This window comes from Notothenia rossii (genome assembly GCF_949606895.1).
Source record: "Notothenia rossii genome assembly, chromosome: 2".
Taxonomy (NCBI): Eukaryota; Metazoa; Chordata; class Actinopteri; order Perciformes; family Nototheniidae; genus Notothenia; species Notothenia rossii.
Window position 1 is genome coordinate 56,668,180 of NC_136904.1, and position 15,753 is coordinate 56,683,932.

At 41.7% G+C, this 15,753-nt stretch overlaps 1 protein-coding gene across 5 annotated transcripts in view; it reads right to left on the reverse strand.

The window, feature by feature from the left end:
- Window positions 1–15,753, reverse strand: part of ftcdnl1 (formiminotransferase cyclodeaminase N-terminal like 1) — a 54,414-nt gene that overhangs the window by 37,222 nt on the left and 1,439 nt on the right. For 4 of the 5 annotated variants that reach the window (XM_079662757.1, XM_079662756.1, XM_079662755.1 and 1 more), the window contains exons 2-5: window positions 15,472–15,593; window positions 13,386–13,481; window positions 12,809–12,964; window positions 10,069–10,257 (exon numbers count right to left, since the gene is read on the reverse strand). In XM_079662757.1, the coding sequence (XP_079518883.1) occupies window positions 10,069–10,257; window positions 12,809–12,964; window positions 13,386–13,481; window positions 15,472–15,586 (556 nt within the window). In that variant the 5' untranslated portion in view covers window positions 15,587–15,593. The remainder of the gene's footprint in view (window positions 1–10,068; window positions 10,258–12,808; window positions 12,965–13,385; window positions 13,482–15,471; window positions 15,594–15,753) is intronic. The other variant, XM_079662759.1, reaches the window with a different exon arrangement.

Here is a 15,753-nt window from a genome sequence, read left to right on the forward strand (position 1 = left end):
CGTTTCTACTGGGAATTGTAGTTTTAAAAGACGTTTTTGTTTTTCCCAAATTTAGAAGTTGACAGTATTAAACTGTGTACAGCCCTGGAGGTTTAGGCGATAGGAAACAAATTGGTGTGTAAACATGTAATTACTAAATGGGTGAAAATCGCTTGTATCCATAATGGGCAGCATTAATATATACCCCACATGACAGCTCATTATGACTTTGTAATTCTACTCCACTACAATTCAGAGGTTAACCTGGTATTTTTACTCCACTACATTTATTTTAGTTACTTTGCAGAGTCTGATTAATGATGTGAAATATAAACAACCCTTAAATCAGACTTTAGTTACACCTGAGTAAAATTCAGGGAAGGTGATTGTCAAGTGCCAACAATCAGGAGAGATATTTGACAGTTGGTGCTTGAGAAGACTAAACATTTATCTGCAGATCTCTATAAAGTGTATTAATTACTCGTTATTCTCTACTAATAGTTAATTAAAAACTGTATATTATTGCTATTTTGCACATCCCTTTCAAGATTTCAAGATGTTCTAAGGTTTATTGACATATCATATACACAACTACGGTGTAGTTATGCAATGAATGAAAAACTTGGGTCACAGGTTCCTCAACAGTGCATTACAAGACATCTATCAATATGTGTGTGTACCTCCACCATTAATCTTTCAAATTCTGCACATTTCTTATACTATCTACATACATAAGAGTATAATTAATGTGTATAATATCAGTCAAAATAAGTGCTTCAACATAGTTAACATTGCCGGAAAGCAATATATTAGACGTTAAGTACTTTGTCAGGCTTAATATTTATCTTTAGCTTTTTTCTTATTTAAAAGAAGACCTTAACCTAAAGTATTCTTTAATGTGTTAATAAAGGTTAATTAGTTTGTCTGTTTTGCACATCCTCATATTAATATCTTTGTACATCCAGCACTAAACTGTTTTATTGTAGAGATCACTTGCAGTATCTTCTTGATGTTTTATATTCTATATTTCTATCATTGACCTTCTACTTTCCCCCTATGAAAGTATGTACTCTTAATATTTTTTTAATCAAATAACATTATTCAACAAAAATAACATTATTCAACACAAATAATTCAATATTGTGCTTTAACCACTAGGAGGCGCACACAAGGTACACACAGCATACTAATAATAACTTTGTATTATTAGTGTAGGACACTTATGTATGTATAACATCTTAAGATGTGTAGTTTTATTCATGTATTTACATAATTTTACAAGATATTGCTATACTATTTCTCATGTTTTACTTCTACACATTAATATCTGATTTGTAAAACATCACAGACAGAAAGGTATATCCTTAATTTAATGGTAAGCTATTGAAATTGTGATTCCATAGATTTGTCTCCCATCACCTGACTATTCTCTCAACTCAGTATTTGTATTCTTATATTCAAAGAAAATCTTCCTAAGCTAAATGGACTATTCGGCTGCAGTCGAATAGTCCGTTTAGCTTAGGAAGATTTTCGGAGTGAAATTACCCGGAAGTCCCTCAGTGGCAGCTACCATAAGTGCCGTTCGAATTCTCTAGATGATAGGAAAGGAGGTTTCAAACTTCCTTTATAACCGCCATTTTTAGCTTAGGAACCACTGGACCTCCCTAACCAAAATGAGAGGAGAAAATGCTGCCCCACAATGCATTGCAGCCGTGTGGGGTATGTTTGTTTGCGGAAGCGAAATGCTTGATGGGAAACGACTCGCTTGTATCTCGAGCTGAGCGCTCATTGGTGGTTTTTACCCCGTGCTGCTCATGAAACTCTCCAATTTGCGCCGCAAAAGTTTGTTGTTGTTTTTTGTCAGTTTTACGTCGCCACTTCCATTCCCATTTTTCATCATTGTTCCACAATGTTTATCATCATGAAATTAATATCTATAGGCCTATATTTTTATACTAATCTTGCAATGCTTACCATTTTCATAATTTATATATCTTAGCATATTCATACACACTGTTCATACTGTTCACAGGCTGCTGTGTATATCTAGTGTATTCATAACCCTCACTGTTTATTCATCATTCACTTCATTCTATATTGTATTCTGTAGATTGTGTACATTACTTTTCACTTTACTGCTTGTTGCACTCCTGGTTGGAAGCTAAACTGCATTTCGTTCTCTCAGTACCTCTAATATGTGCAATAACAATAAAGTTGAATCTAATCTTGAGCAGGAACAAATGTATTTACTTAGTACATATCTGACATTAACGATTACGACACATTTGTGCATTCTTTATAAATGCAAACTGAGTCAAGCGGAATCCGGAGGTGGCGGTATGCACCTTAAAGTTGTTTGCAATCCGCCAAAAAAACGAGAGAAGAAGAAGAAGAAGAAGAAGAAGCCGACTCCGAGCTGTCCGACTTCAGGCGAGCTTTTTGAGAGCTCCCCCGGCTGCGATCGGCTATTCTCGTCTACTTTCGAGGAGAGCCGCAGCTCGTCTCAACCAAGCCTATCAGCTAAGACCACAGACCCAGACTCATCCGACGCCACTCCACCTCCACCTAAGCAACAGCGGCTGGATTTTAACCGAGGGACTGCTCGCAAGGGAAAAGTTGATAAAGCCATTGCACGGTATGTTGTAGAACACATGCAGGCTATTTCTGCTATTTCTATTGCTATTTCTTGATCAACAGATTGTATTATTCTCCAATGCAATAACAGCACTGAAATGAAGGCTATAAGGGCATTCATGGGAGCCCTTTTTTTATGTAACTAATGCGTCAGTAAAGTAACTGAGTGACTTTTGAAATGAAGTAACTAGTAATGGTAACTAGTTACTGGTTTTCAGCAACTAGCAACACTGCTCGCGAGTAACAGCTGGCGAAATTACAGCCTCGCCTACTGATTTTAATTTAACCATATATCGAGCCCGATTGTCGATTTCAAATGTGTGCTCTAAAATGATATTTATAAATGACTATTATCATTATTATAAGCAAGACAATAAATGGCAAAGATATGTAGAAAATAAACGTATTTAAAGGACACCTATCATGCTATATTTAAATGATATATTGTAGGGCCATACCTATCTACATTGAGCAACACTTTTGTTTTTGCTCCCATTTTTCATGAGATGAACTCAAAGATCTAAAACATTTTCTATATACACAAAATAACCATTTCTCTCAAATATTGTTCACAAATCTGAAAAGATCTGTGACAGTGAGCACTTTTCCTTTGCCGAGATAATCCATCCCACCTCACAGGTGTGGCATATCAAGATGCTGATTAGACAGCATGATTATTGCACAGGTGTGCCTTAGGCTGGCCACAATAAAAGGCCACTCTGAAACGTGCAGTTTTGCTTTATTGCGGGGGTCTGGGGGGGTCCGAAAACCCTAGGGTTAAACCCTAACCCTAACCCTAACATGTCACCCATTGAGCATGTTTGGGATGCTCTGCAGCTTAGACAGCATTCCCTCTCGCCTTCTCAGAGATGTTTTTAATTCAGTTGGAGCAAGTATTTTATTACTAATAAATAACTTTCTTGGCTCAGGATGTGTCCCACCTGCCTTCAAACATGCCGTGGTAAAGCCACTACTTAAAAAGAAAAATCTCGACCCTTCCATTCTCGCAAATTTTAGGCCCATCTCCCAGCTACCTTTTTTATCCAAAGTTCTGGAGCGAGTAGTCTATGCCCAGCTGCAGTCTTTTTTAACCACGCATGGAATCCATGAAAAGTTTCAGTCTGGCTTTAAACCCATGCACAGCACTGAAACAGCCCTTTTAAGAGTTTTTAATGATCTGCTCCTAGACGCCGACTCAGGTAGCCCAGCTGTCCTGGTGCTGTTAGACCTGACAGCTGCCTTTGACACTGTAAATAAAACCTGATTTGATGCTCTGGATCGACGTATACGACAGCGTGTTTCAGTTCCTGCCAATATCCAGCAACTTCGCACAGCCATTGAAGAGGAGTGGACCAACATTCCACAGGCCACAATCAACAACCTGATCAACTCTATGCGAAGGAGATGTGTTGCACTGCTTGAGGCAAATGGTGGTCACACCAGATACTGACTGGTTTTCGGACCCCCCCAGACCCTGAGGCTGTGCGAAGTTGCTAGATATTGGCAGGAACTGGAACACGCTGTCGTATACGTCAATCCAGAGCATCCCAAACATGCTCAATGGGTGACATGTTAGGGTTAGGGTTAGGGTTTAACCCTAGGGTTTTCGGACCCCCCCAGACCCCCCAAATAAAGCAAAACTGCACGTTTCAGAGTGGCCTTTTATTGTGGCCAGTCTAAGGCACACCTGTGCAATAATCATGCTGTCTAATCAGCATCTTGATATGCCACACCTGTGAGGTGGGATGGATTATATCGGCAAAGGAGAAGTGCTCACTATTACAGATTTTTTCAGATTTGTGAACAATATTTGAGAGAAATGGTTATTTTGTGTATATAGAAAATGTTTTAGATCTTTGAGTTCATCTCATGAAAAATGGGAGCAAAAACAAAAGTGTTGCATTTATATTTTTGTTCAGTGTACTGTGTATATAAGGTATATTTATACGTTTCTGTTTTCAAAATACCAAACAGATCATGCATTTTAGCCATGCCTCAATTCGCTCTATTTGCTGTTCTCCAGCCCTGTTTTTGCAGGGGGCTGATTCTGTGAGCTGCAGCGGACCACGCCCCCCTGCAGGAGAGGGGAGCTTGCTCAGGTCATTTCCTCATATTCCAAAAAATTGAGGGAAAATTCATTATAGCGGTAGTGAATCACCCGGTGCTGTATGATCAGTCTCTGTTCATCTACCAGGATACAAACCGGAGAAGCCAGGCATGGAGGGAGGTGGCAGAAACAGTGGGTGAAACTGGTAGGTTTTTGCCTGTTTGGGGATTTTATATCCAGTGTACTTCGTTTTAACATTGCTATTGCTTTGTATGTCGGGGGAGGGAGATTCATGTGATTGGTTGTTGGTCGCGTTGCTCGCAAAAAATCCCCAATCTTCAGATACGCCCACCACCAAGCGTCAACGCACGCTGCTGAGTGGACGCTCCGTTACAGCAGCAGGAGCAAACGCTTGCCTCGGGGAGGGAGAAAAAGAGCCACAGCGGAGAATAAACAGAAGGGCAACCATGGTAACCATGCGTGGGAAGTCTTCTTCGCTGCTTTTGTGGCAGACTACAGCGCCACTTACGGCCCGTCCACACAGCGGCGCGCGCTGACGCTTGGCGTATCTGAAGCTTGGGGATTTTTTGCGAGCAACGCGACCAACAACCAATCACATGAATCTCCCGCCCCCGACATACAAAGCAATAGCAATGTTAAAGCGAAGTAAACTGGATATAAAATCCCCAAACAGGCGAGATGAACAGAGACATACACCGGGTGATTCACTACCGCTATAATGCATTTTTCCTCCATTTTTTGGAATATGAGGAAATGACCTGCGTAGTCTCTCCCAACATACACGGGGTTTGATTGGCTAGCGCTTGTACTTGTATGCAGATTTGCATAAACGGGATTTCATTGGCTGACGCTTCTGCTGAGGCGCCAAAAGTTGAACATTGCTCAACTTTTGAAGCGAGCAACGCCATCAACGCGTCGCGTCGCTTCCCAAAATGCAGTTCGGCAAAAAGTGACGACACCCCATTCAAAGTGAATGGTGAAGCGTCAACGCACGCCGCTGTGTGGACGGGCCGTTACAGGCCTGGCATATGTACTACAGCCTTTCCAGCGCTTTCGAGCGGCAATGGCCGGCCGTGGCCCAACACCCCATTCCCCTGATAGGTGGAGAGTTGGCCCAATAGCCGTAGCGCCACCGTCCTGACGTCATGACAGTGTTCAAATCTGGATCAGTTTTTATCAGATCTGTTGCAGCCCCTTTTTTAGAGATTTGGGTATGGAGGAAAATAGAGAGGGTTGTGTTTTCTGACACTTGGTGAGTTCCCTGGATGTGTATTATCTCGATGCCCAAGACAAATTTCTCCTAAAGGAGACAATAAAGCTCTATCTTATCTTATCTTAACACCGAGGACACATATTCATGTCAAAAATACTTACAAAAGTGCATTTTGCATGATAGGTCCACTTTGAGATACGTTCATAACTAACGTAACGTGGGAGAAAATACGTTTCTAGCTAAACGTAATTGAGAATGCAGTTTAGTTCTGTGGGAATGTAATTTTTAGTAGACAGGGTTGACCAGATTGATGCTTTTAACTTCAATATTTCAAAAAAAAGATCTTCCCGAGGGAGCATGCCCCCGGACCCCCCTATAGGAGGTTAGGTCCACTCCCCACTTGTAAAAATAGCACTTTACCCCTGCTTACACCTATATGCCGTGAGCCGATTATCGAGCCTCCATTGTAAGAGTCGCGGGTACACTGTGTATGTGCGAGTGTTGCAGTAGAAAATTCAACTGTAGCGCTGGTTCATTAATGGGAAACCCTAAATGTTTGAGCACTATGAAACGTCAAGCTACCCCACAGCACCCCACAGAGAAAATCTCTGGCGCCGTCACTAGCCATATTGTACGTTGAAAGAGATGGCCTGCTGTATTGATTCCTCAATTGTATAATGGCCGTAAAGCGACCCCTCCTTAGTGTGCAACTGTGACTACACGGTTTGAATTTGGAGAACAAAATCAGCAGTCCTCTCTCTGTGCAAAGATACATGATAAAGTTCAGCTGGAGCTAATGTGGAGCAGAACGTATACCTCAACTAAAGCTCAGCAAAGAACAGGCTGCAGAGACACAAAGAGTTTGAGACTTCCAAGAGTTCCCTTTGGATCTGGCTAACTCAGACTTCTAAAACCTGTTAGCCTCAACTGAACTTTAGAATGCCTTTTTACCAGACATGGCCCCTATAAGTTTGCAATGAAAAGCTTGTCCTTTTTCATTTTAACGCTGATTTACTTGACCATTAGATTTACAGTTGAAACGCTGTAAAAAAATAAATGAAGATGTAGCCTGTTGTCACACGCTGTGGTCACAGTGCGTCCTGCTGAAGAGCTCCGGGCTGGGGAACACCTTCACTGGGTAGATCACCTTCACCAGGACCCAGGGTGGAAAAAGTTGGGCTTTCTTATAAATAAATAACATTAAGAAATCATTTTATTATACATTCCTAAACAAAATCTTAAAGGTCACCTATCATGCATTTTTTAGGCCATAGCATAAGTCTCAGATATATAAAAAGATACAAAAAACATGTCTATGAAGTGTTTTGCTCAAAATACCAAAGAGATCACACATTACTAAAGTGCTGATTCGGGATATAAAGCTTTTAAAAAAAGGAAAAAGAGGGGCCGGAGCTTATGCCTGCTCATGCGGGACCCGGCAGATACTGTCTAAAATAAATGCTGCAGTGATGAAACGCCAAAACCACATCAAGGATTATTTCTGAAACAGTATGGAGCTCAAAGGCTTTCTCTCTTGTAGATTATACCACAAGGTGACTTTTTATTTCCTGCTTCTTTACATCCAGTAAAGGTTAGCTCTGAGTGTTAGCGATGCTAGCTAATTTAAACACAAATTTAAACACAAATTAGGATGGCAAATCTGGATCAGCTCGTTGTAGCCCCGTTTTGAGAGATTTGCGCACAGAGGAAAAGAGAGAGGGTTTTATTCGCTGACGCTGCGTGAGTTCCCTGACACACATAGTTATGTATAAAAGACATCAAAAAGTGCATTTTGCATGATAGGTCCCCTTTAAGACCGGGGGAAAAATTACATTAATTTGCATTTCGCACTGGTGGATTGAAACAAGGTTGTTAGTAAAGGTTCTAGGCAATTTATTGATAACTGCATTTAAACTCAAACAGGCTGTTCATCAGCTGATCAAAAGTTTAAGACCATAGCCTTAAAAAGTCAAAATCTGCGCAAAAATCTGGCTTTCACGTCATTTTCATTCAGGCATTCACACTGTCATGACCTCCTATACTTACGACCTGGTTACGATCCACCATTGCAAAATGGGAATTCTTGAAATGTTTCCCCCGGTCTTAAGATTTTGTTCAGGACTGTATTGCGATTTGTTTCGTTTTATTACGCTTTTAGTTTATTGATAAGCTGGCTTACTTAACATATATGTAATACATGGTATAATGCCCATGCCACAGAAACCAACCAATTAACCATACAACCTTAGGTTGGCTTGGAAAATAAAATGACAAACTAAATGTAATCATCATTCATTTCCGCTAAAGTTCTTTAAGAACGATTTTAGCATTTCTTGCTTACATTATCAAACTTATTGGGTTAATACAATTTGTTGAGTTGTATTGTTTACATATGTTTTATTGGTGGAGGTTGTATGGCTTATTAGAAGTGTCGAACACCTTATAGCAGAGGTGCCCAGTACGTCGACCGCGGTCGACCGGTCGACCGCGGGGGCAATGCTGGTAGATCGCGAGTCATTCATAAATAAAAAAAAATCCAGCTCCGTTAAAATAGACAAAACAGGTTTTGATCCCTCCTCCCTTGGCCTCCCTGCCACTTAATTCAGGAGTTGACTTGATTGACAGAAAAAGCGACCTCTTGCTTTCCAGTCTGTTAACCCAGAATGCAAAGCGATACAAAATCAGTCAAGTGCCGGGAGAGACAAACAACAAAATGAGTGCGGGAACGAGCAAAAAGCTAAAGACATACCACTTCCACACAGAATGAGAGGGAGAATCTTTTTTTGTGATGTCACATTCAAAGGTTATTTGCCTTATTTGTAAAGCAAGCATCGCTCTGCCAAAGAAAGGTAACGTGGAGAGGCATTATCGGAGTGTTCACAAGGCATATGACAGCGACTTCCCTCCGAGTAGCGAGTTGAGAAAGAGAAAGGTCATGTATTATTGCTACACAAACATTATCTCTTAGTCTTAGTGTCGCCAACTCGTTTCTAAAATGCAAAAAGACAAACAAATGCGTCTATGGTCGGTGTATTTTCTATCTTTCCAATCCAGAAGAGATCTCTCTCCCCCGTCTGTTTGCAAGGGGGCGGGGCAGTTTACACACACGCATCTGCTACATGCAGCAACACACGGAGGAGATGGTGGAGAGAAGCGCTCCAAGGTGTGGTTACATGTTACCCGTCTTGAGGTGGACAATGCTCGTCACCAAAAGTGTTTAGCATGTAAGGGCGGTAACACGAGCAATTTGTCTAAACATTTAGCAAAAGTGCACCACATTCAGACGGAGGAATGCACCGGGTTCGACTGTCTTTCTAGTAGCTCTGTAGCCCCATCCACGAGTCACGTTTCCACGTCAGGTGTTATGTATGCTAGCAGCAACACACAGAGTTAACTCAATTATACAAACATGGGTTAATGATTAGAGGTAACTGAGTTATTTATTTTGTTAAAGTTTCAGCTATTCTGTTTACAGTTCTGTCATCAGATTATTTAATAAGATTTGTTAAAACATTGTTGTTTCTTTTGATGTGAAATATTATTTATTTAATTAAAATAAAAAGCAATGTTAATTTTGTTCACAATTTGTTAAGTTAATTTAATAATATATGTATTTTTGAATCAAGTATTGATCTTTATTGTCTTCATTGTTAGTTTCCACATGCCTAAAACAACCTCAAACTAAATCTAAAAGTTGATGGCTAAATAAGAGCGTTTGAGAAATTGTGCAAGGCACACAGTAATAGTCCGAATAGTCGATTAATCGTTTCATTAATCTATAGATTAATCGATAATCAAATGAGTCGTTTGTTGCAGCCCTATTGTAGTTAACCCATGTAAAAATAAAACGTGTTATTCAGCAACCCTTGCAATTTGGGATTTTATTTTTGGTTGGTAGACCTCGGTTAGCTGGTCATTTCAAAAGTAGCTCACCAGCCAAAAAAGTGTGGGCACCCCTGCCTTATAGTATCCCGATGATCTTCTCTGGTATTCACCATCTAAGATGTCCCTCCTTTCACAACGCTTGGCGCTTGCAGCTAGATATTTCTCTGGGTTTGGGCTGAACCAACGCTTTTTTACGACAGAGAAAGTTATCCTTACTTTCTTTACAGGCTCAAACACTCACCAACAGTTCTCGCCCGTTAAGCTAACCCGTTCTTCAGCTCAGACTCACCTGTGAGTCCGAAGCGTCCCTGTGGCTGCGGCCCTATGTCGGGCCACACTGTCTGCATGTCTGGCTTCTTCTTGAACCAGCCCATCTCCTTCCTCCTCTGTGCCAGCCCCCGCTGAAGGGGGGAGTCTGCCCAGCCAAACAGGAAAGCACTGGTGCCCTGGACCCTCTCTGTGAGACCCTGAGCCACAGCTGAGCCCCGCAACAGAACAAACAAGTGAGTTAAACAGCAAATGAAGCACACGGCATGACATGCCAACCATTTCCGAAAAACATGCGAGAGAAGACCGAGTGACAGACAAAAGACACCTGAGGGCTGAGATGCAGCCAGAGGGAAATATGTGGACACATGGACTTCTCATAACGTGCAGGCATAAATAGACTGCATGTTAGTCAGATTCCAATTATTATTCTGTCACCACACCACACAGAGTGCACACGTTAGCATGCCGGCACACATGCTGGTTTACAGCTTATTATCAGTAAGACACATGGCTGCTAAGTTAGCTGGTAAACCGTGAAAGTAGTGAACAACACGGGAAGATGTCACACCATCAGCCACTACACACATCACTGTACACACTATGGATGAGCTCATTACAGTATACAGAACATAGTTTATGATAGTACAAGATAAGGTAGATACAGTCCCCTCCAAAGCTATTAGAACAGCAAGGCTTGCTTTATTTTAGCTGTACACTGAAAACAATTGGGTTTGACATCAAAAGATGAATATGAGACAAAGGTCATTATTTCAGCTTTTAATTCCAGGTATTTACATCTAGATCTGTTAAACAACTGAGAAGATAGCACCTTTTCTTTAAACCCACCCATTTTTAAAGTGAGCAAAAGTATAGGAACAGAGACTTAAAATAAATGTAGTTGCAAATACTTTGCTTGCAATAACTGCATCAAGCCTGCATCGCCAAACTTTTGCATTCTCCTTTTGTGATGCTCTTCCAGGCTTTCCCCGCAGCCTCTTTCAGTTGCTGTTTGTTTCGGGGGGTTTCTCCCTTCAGTCTCCTCTTCAGCAGGTAAAATGCACGCTCAACAGGGTTTCAGTCTGGAGATTGACTTGGCCAGACCTTCCACTTCTTTTCCCTTATAAACTCCTTGGTTGTTTTTGCAGTGTGTTTTTGGTCGTTGTCTTGCTGCATGATGAAGGATCTCCTGATCAGTTTGGTTGCATCTCTCTTTAAATTGGCAGACAAAATGTTTCTGTAGACTTCTGAGTTCATTTAGCTGCTGCCATCATGTGTTACATCATCAATGAAGATCAATGAGCCCGTCCAGAAGAAGCAATGCAAGCTTCTAGCGTTGGCCTTTCCATCACTTTGGTAAAGGTTCATCTTTGTCTCATCAGACCATAACACGTTGTCCCAGAACTGTTGAGCCTCGTCTCTGAGCTTCTTGGCAAATTCAAATCTGGCCTTGCTATTCTTATTGCTAATGAGTGCTTTGCATCTTCTGGTGTAGCCTCTGTACTTTTGTTCCCAAAGTCTTCTGATTGTGATATCTTCGCTCCTGCTCTCTGGAGGTTGTTGGTGATGTTTCTTTACAGTTCTCACAATGTTTCTGTCATCAGCTGCTGATGTTTTCCTTTGTCGACCAGTTTGAAGTCTGATGCTAAGTACACCAGTGGTTTCTTTCTACTTGATGACATTCTAAATGGTTGTACTGGCTATGGCCAATGTTTGTGCAACGGCCCTGATGGATTTTCCATCTTCCCTCAGTTTCAAAATTGCTTGCTTTTCTCCCGTAGGCAGCTCTCTAGTCTTCATGTTACACCGTTGTAACTGAAAATGCAGTCTGCACAGGCAAACCCCAAAGCTCAAACAGAGTAGACATGCAGGGCTATTTATTGTTTGAATAATCAATGTAGCAGGACACACCTGGGCAATAAAAACTTGGTGGGTTTAAACAAAAGGTGCTATCTTCTCAGTTGTTTAATAGATCTAAATGTACATACCTGGGATTAAAAGCTGAAGTAATGACCTTTTGTCTCATTCATCTTTTGAGGTCAAACCTAATTGTTTTCAGTGTACAGCAAAAATAAAGCAATTGGCCTCACTGTTCCAATAGTTTTGGAGGGGACTGTATTTTGTTAATTTAATGGTTTAATGGTCACACATGCAGAGCACACAGCACACACAGTGACATTTGTTCTCTGCATTTAACCCACTCTGCATGTGTGACCATTAAAGAGCGTTTCATCCCTCCGATTCTATTCTATATTCTATTCTATCCTAGTACTAGCAGCTATTGTACAGCGCCCGGGGAGCAATGGGAGTGGGGGGTGGGGGGATGTCCGGTGCCTTGTTCAAGAGCACAACGGCAGGACAGGAGGTGAACTGGGACCTCTCCAAGTAGCAGTCCACACTCCATATTTAGGTCTGTTTGGGGACTTGAACCGGCGACCATACGGCTCACAGTCCAAGCCCCTACTGACTGAGCCACTGCCGCACTCATGGCACTTTCCAGTGGAGTGTTTTATGTCTTGAAACAAAAGGTGAAAATAACTTAAACTTGTGATAACCACAGATTTTATTTCAGGCATTTAACCAAAAACACATTATAACAACCATTGACTTGGACACGAGGAAACCGGACGTTGGAAAATGCTAACTCATTCGGACTCATTCCTGCACCACTCTAGAAAGGATAAACTGAACTCACAGGAACAAATATCCTGGTGCACTCACACACATTGGTACACATGCACAATGACATAATGGACTCTCACCCCAGGCCTCTTCAGCGCAGTGCTCCACTCCTACCTCCTCCCCCAGGGGGTACATGGGTATCAGGTCGACGGCACCCATACACGGGTGCCCCCCCGAGTGATCACGCATGTCTATGAGCCCACAGGCCTTCTCACATGCAGCGAGCACCGCCTCTCCTTCAGAAAAAAACATTACATGACATCAAACCATGTCCATTTTTAATTGTGTCCTTCAGCAGAACAATCTGAAAAAAACTGAATTCAATGAGATAGAAATTAAATGTTTAATTGAAATAATTTGTCTTTAGGACTTAACCCCTGAGAGCTTTGTTTGCATTGTCAGAAATGCATGTTAGGAATAAGCATTCAATGAGATAAACCTTTCACTGTGATTTTTGACAGAACATTTTCATCCTCACTTTTTTGTGTTTAAATCCCTGACAAAGCTTATTAAAGGATTGCAGAGCAGGGGACGGGGACTGATCCCAGCTGAAGAAGCACTGCTGCAGCAAGTAGTTGCCTCTACTCTACCCTGAAAAGAATCCGATGAGTGTGAAAACATGACGTATCACCACAACTGTAAAGGTTTAATACTTACTGATAGAGTCGATGCTGGCCACAATGGTGATGACAGAACGGTTGTAGTCATGGTCATTAAAGATATTCAGCACCGTGGTCCCCTCTCGTCTAACACCTGATGTGTAAATGTAAAAACGCAAAAAAGTTAAATGATGTTTGGTAAGGTTGAATACTACAGAGAGAATAGTAAAGAAGATGAATCTCCAAACTTAGGGTAGCTGGTTTATAACTGCTTTAAGCCTATACTTTGGATTACCACGTGGCTTGAGAATAAAGTTTGGAGTAATTACTTTATTCGCAGCATATGACCAAATTGCTGGTACTAATTATCCTCAGAGTTATTTATAATAATATTAACAAAAGACGAGGTTTGGTGACATTATGAAGTTGCAACACAATGGGATCATGGGATTTGTTGTTGTCAACAACAACATCATTATTAGGCTTGTTTTCACCGGAGTACTTTTCGCCATACTTTCTTCCCGTTTAGTTCCGCTATTACCCCTTATTTTGCGTTCACACCAAAAAGAGTACTTAATGCCGGGAACTTTTACCCCCATTTTTAGTGCCTGCTAGAGAGGTGGTACTATCCTGGGGGGAAAAAAGTAACAATTTCTATTGGCTGGACGAATTGCAAACAACGCCCCGTAAAACTCTGAAAAGTTTTGTGAAGCCGCCATTGTATTTGCTGGAATTAGCATTATTAGCATTAGCCCCGCGCACCAACGGAGAGAGACTAACCTATGGCAACACAAAAAAAACATGGGAGCGGTGGAGATGAGGAGGTGTCGGCGTTCTGGCGATTTACTCGGAAGGCTTCAGTAGAAGGGACGCTTAAACGGGGCTACCCCGCTGCAGTGGAAATGTGCCATTAGTGCCGGGGCACTAAGTGCCGGCACTAAGTACGGCAAAGTACTTGGTGTGAAAGCGGCTATTGCTGTTATAAAGCTTTCTCCTTATAAAGGATTCCTTCAGTGATCATTATTTAGGAGATTGATACCAGAAAACTAATCCTCAGATATCTCATGATCACCAAAATAAGTGTTTCTCTGATGCAGCATGGCCAAAAAAAGATGTACAAGAGAGGTTGCAAACAGAGTGTGACTAATGTCTTCTCATCTTACGTCTCTGATAACAAAAAAATCCAGATATTCAGGAAGATTTTACTGGGGGCCGTATTGTCTGTATAACTCTCCTCATCTCCAAAACATACAGAGAAGGTGATTTAAACAGTTAAAAAGCAGTTTCCCAGCAGTTTAAAAAAGGTGGTTTCTCGGAAGCTGTTTAGCCAGCTCCAGCTAACATTGCTCTGCTTGGTTCTCTGAGAACTTAATATCCAGATGTCTGATGACTAAATCCTCCACTCAGTTAAAATATAAAGTGTATCATAACAATATGACTGTAAACTGACAAATACCAGTCCCTTGTGCGAGAGATGCCAGGAGAATGAAGGGCTCCTCATCCTCCTGGATCGGCAGCCTTCCAAAGGGTCGACCATCACTTCCTCCTTCAGCGCATCACTATACCACAGGACTCTCTGACTCCCCCCTGAGCTATCTATTCCATTCTATTGGGAGGTTCAAGGTCCCAGACACACCCTGTCACCTGTGGTGTCATCATCCTTAAACATTTGCCTTGAGGAAATAGAGGTTTGGATGAAAGAAAACTTCCTGCAGCTCAATAGCTCCAAAACAGAGGCTATTTTAATTTTGACCAACCACTCATCCCCAATAACCCATATTGTCTTTTCTGGCAAAAACATACTCTTTTCCTCATCAGTTACCATCCTGGGTGTATGGCCATCTGACCTTTGACACCCACATCAAACATCTGTGCAAAACCTCCTTCTACCACCCCAGGAACATTGCAAAACTCCCCGAAGTGAGGCTCTGACGCTAACAGTTCACGAGCGTGCTCTACCAACCCCCCCAATGTTTATGTATGAGTGTTATGCCCTGCTGTAGCACTTTGGGATTGCTTTTAGCTATGAAATGTGCTTTAAAAATAAAATGTATTATTATTATTATGAAAAAGTCCATTTCTGACCGCCTCACATTATACCTTTAAATGTAAGGCAGGCGGGGTACAAATAGAATTGTCCTTACCTTCAGTGTTGAATAAGGCTGCCTTGGCCACAGTCTCCACCAGGTCTTTGCTGCGAGCCTCAGACACGTTGAGGAGACACGCCACCAGTCTGTTGCCCAGAGAACAGGCCGCCATGCTGCAGCTGCTCAGAGGGGATGGGGAAAAGAAGGGCAAGGACCAGACTCAAGTTAACACAGGCTGAAGAACAGCCGCCCATTCAATATTTCACTTACACCCGAACAAAGCAAAGATAATATCGAATGTTAAAGTCGACTTCTTGAAAATTAGTCTTTGCTTCTACA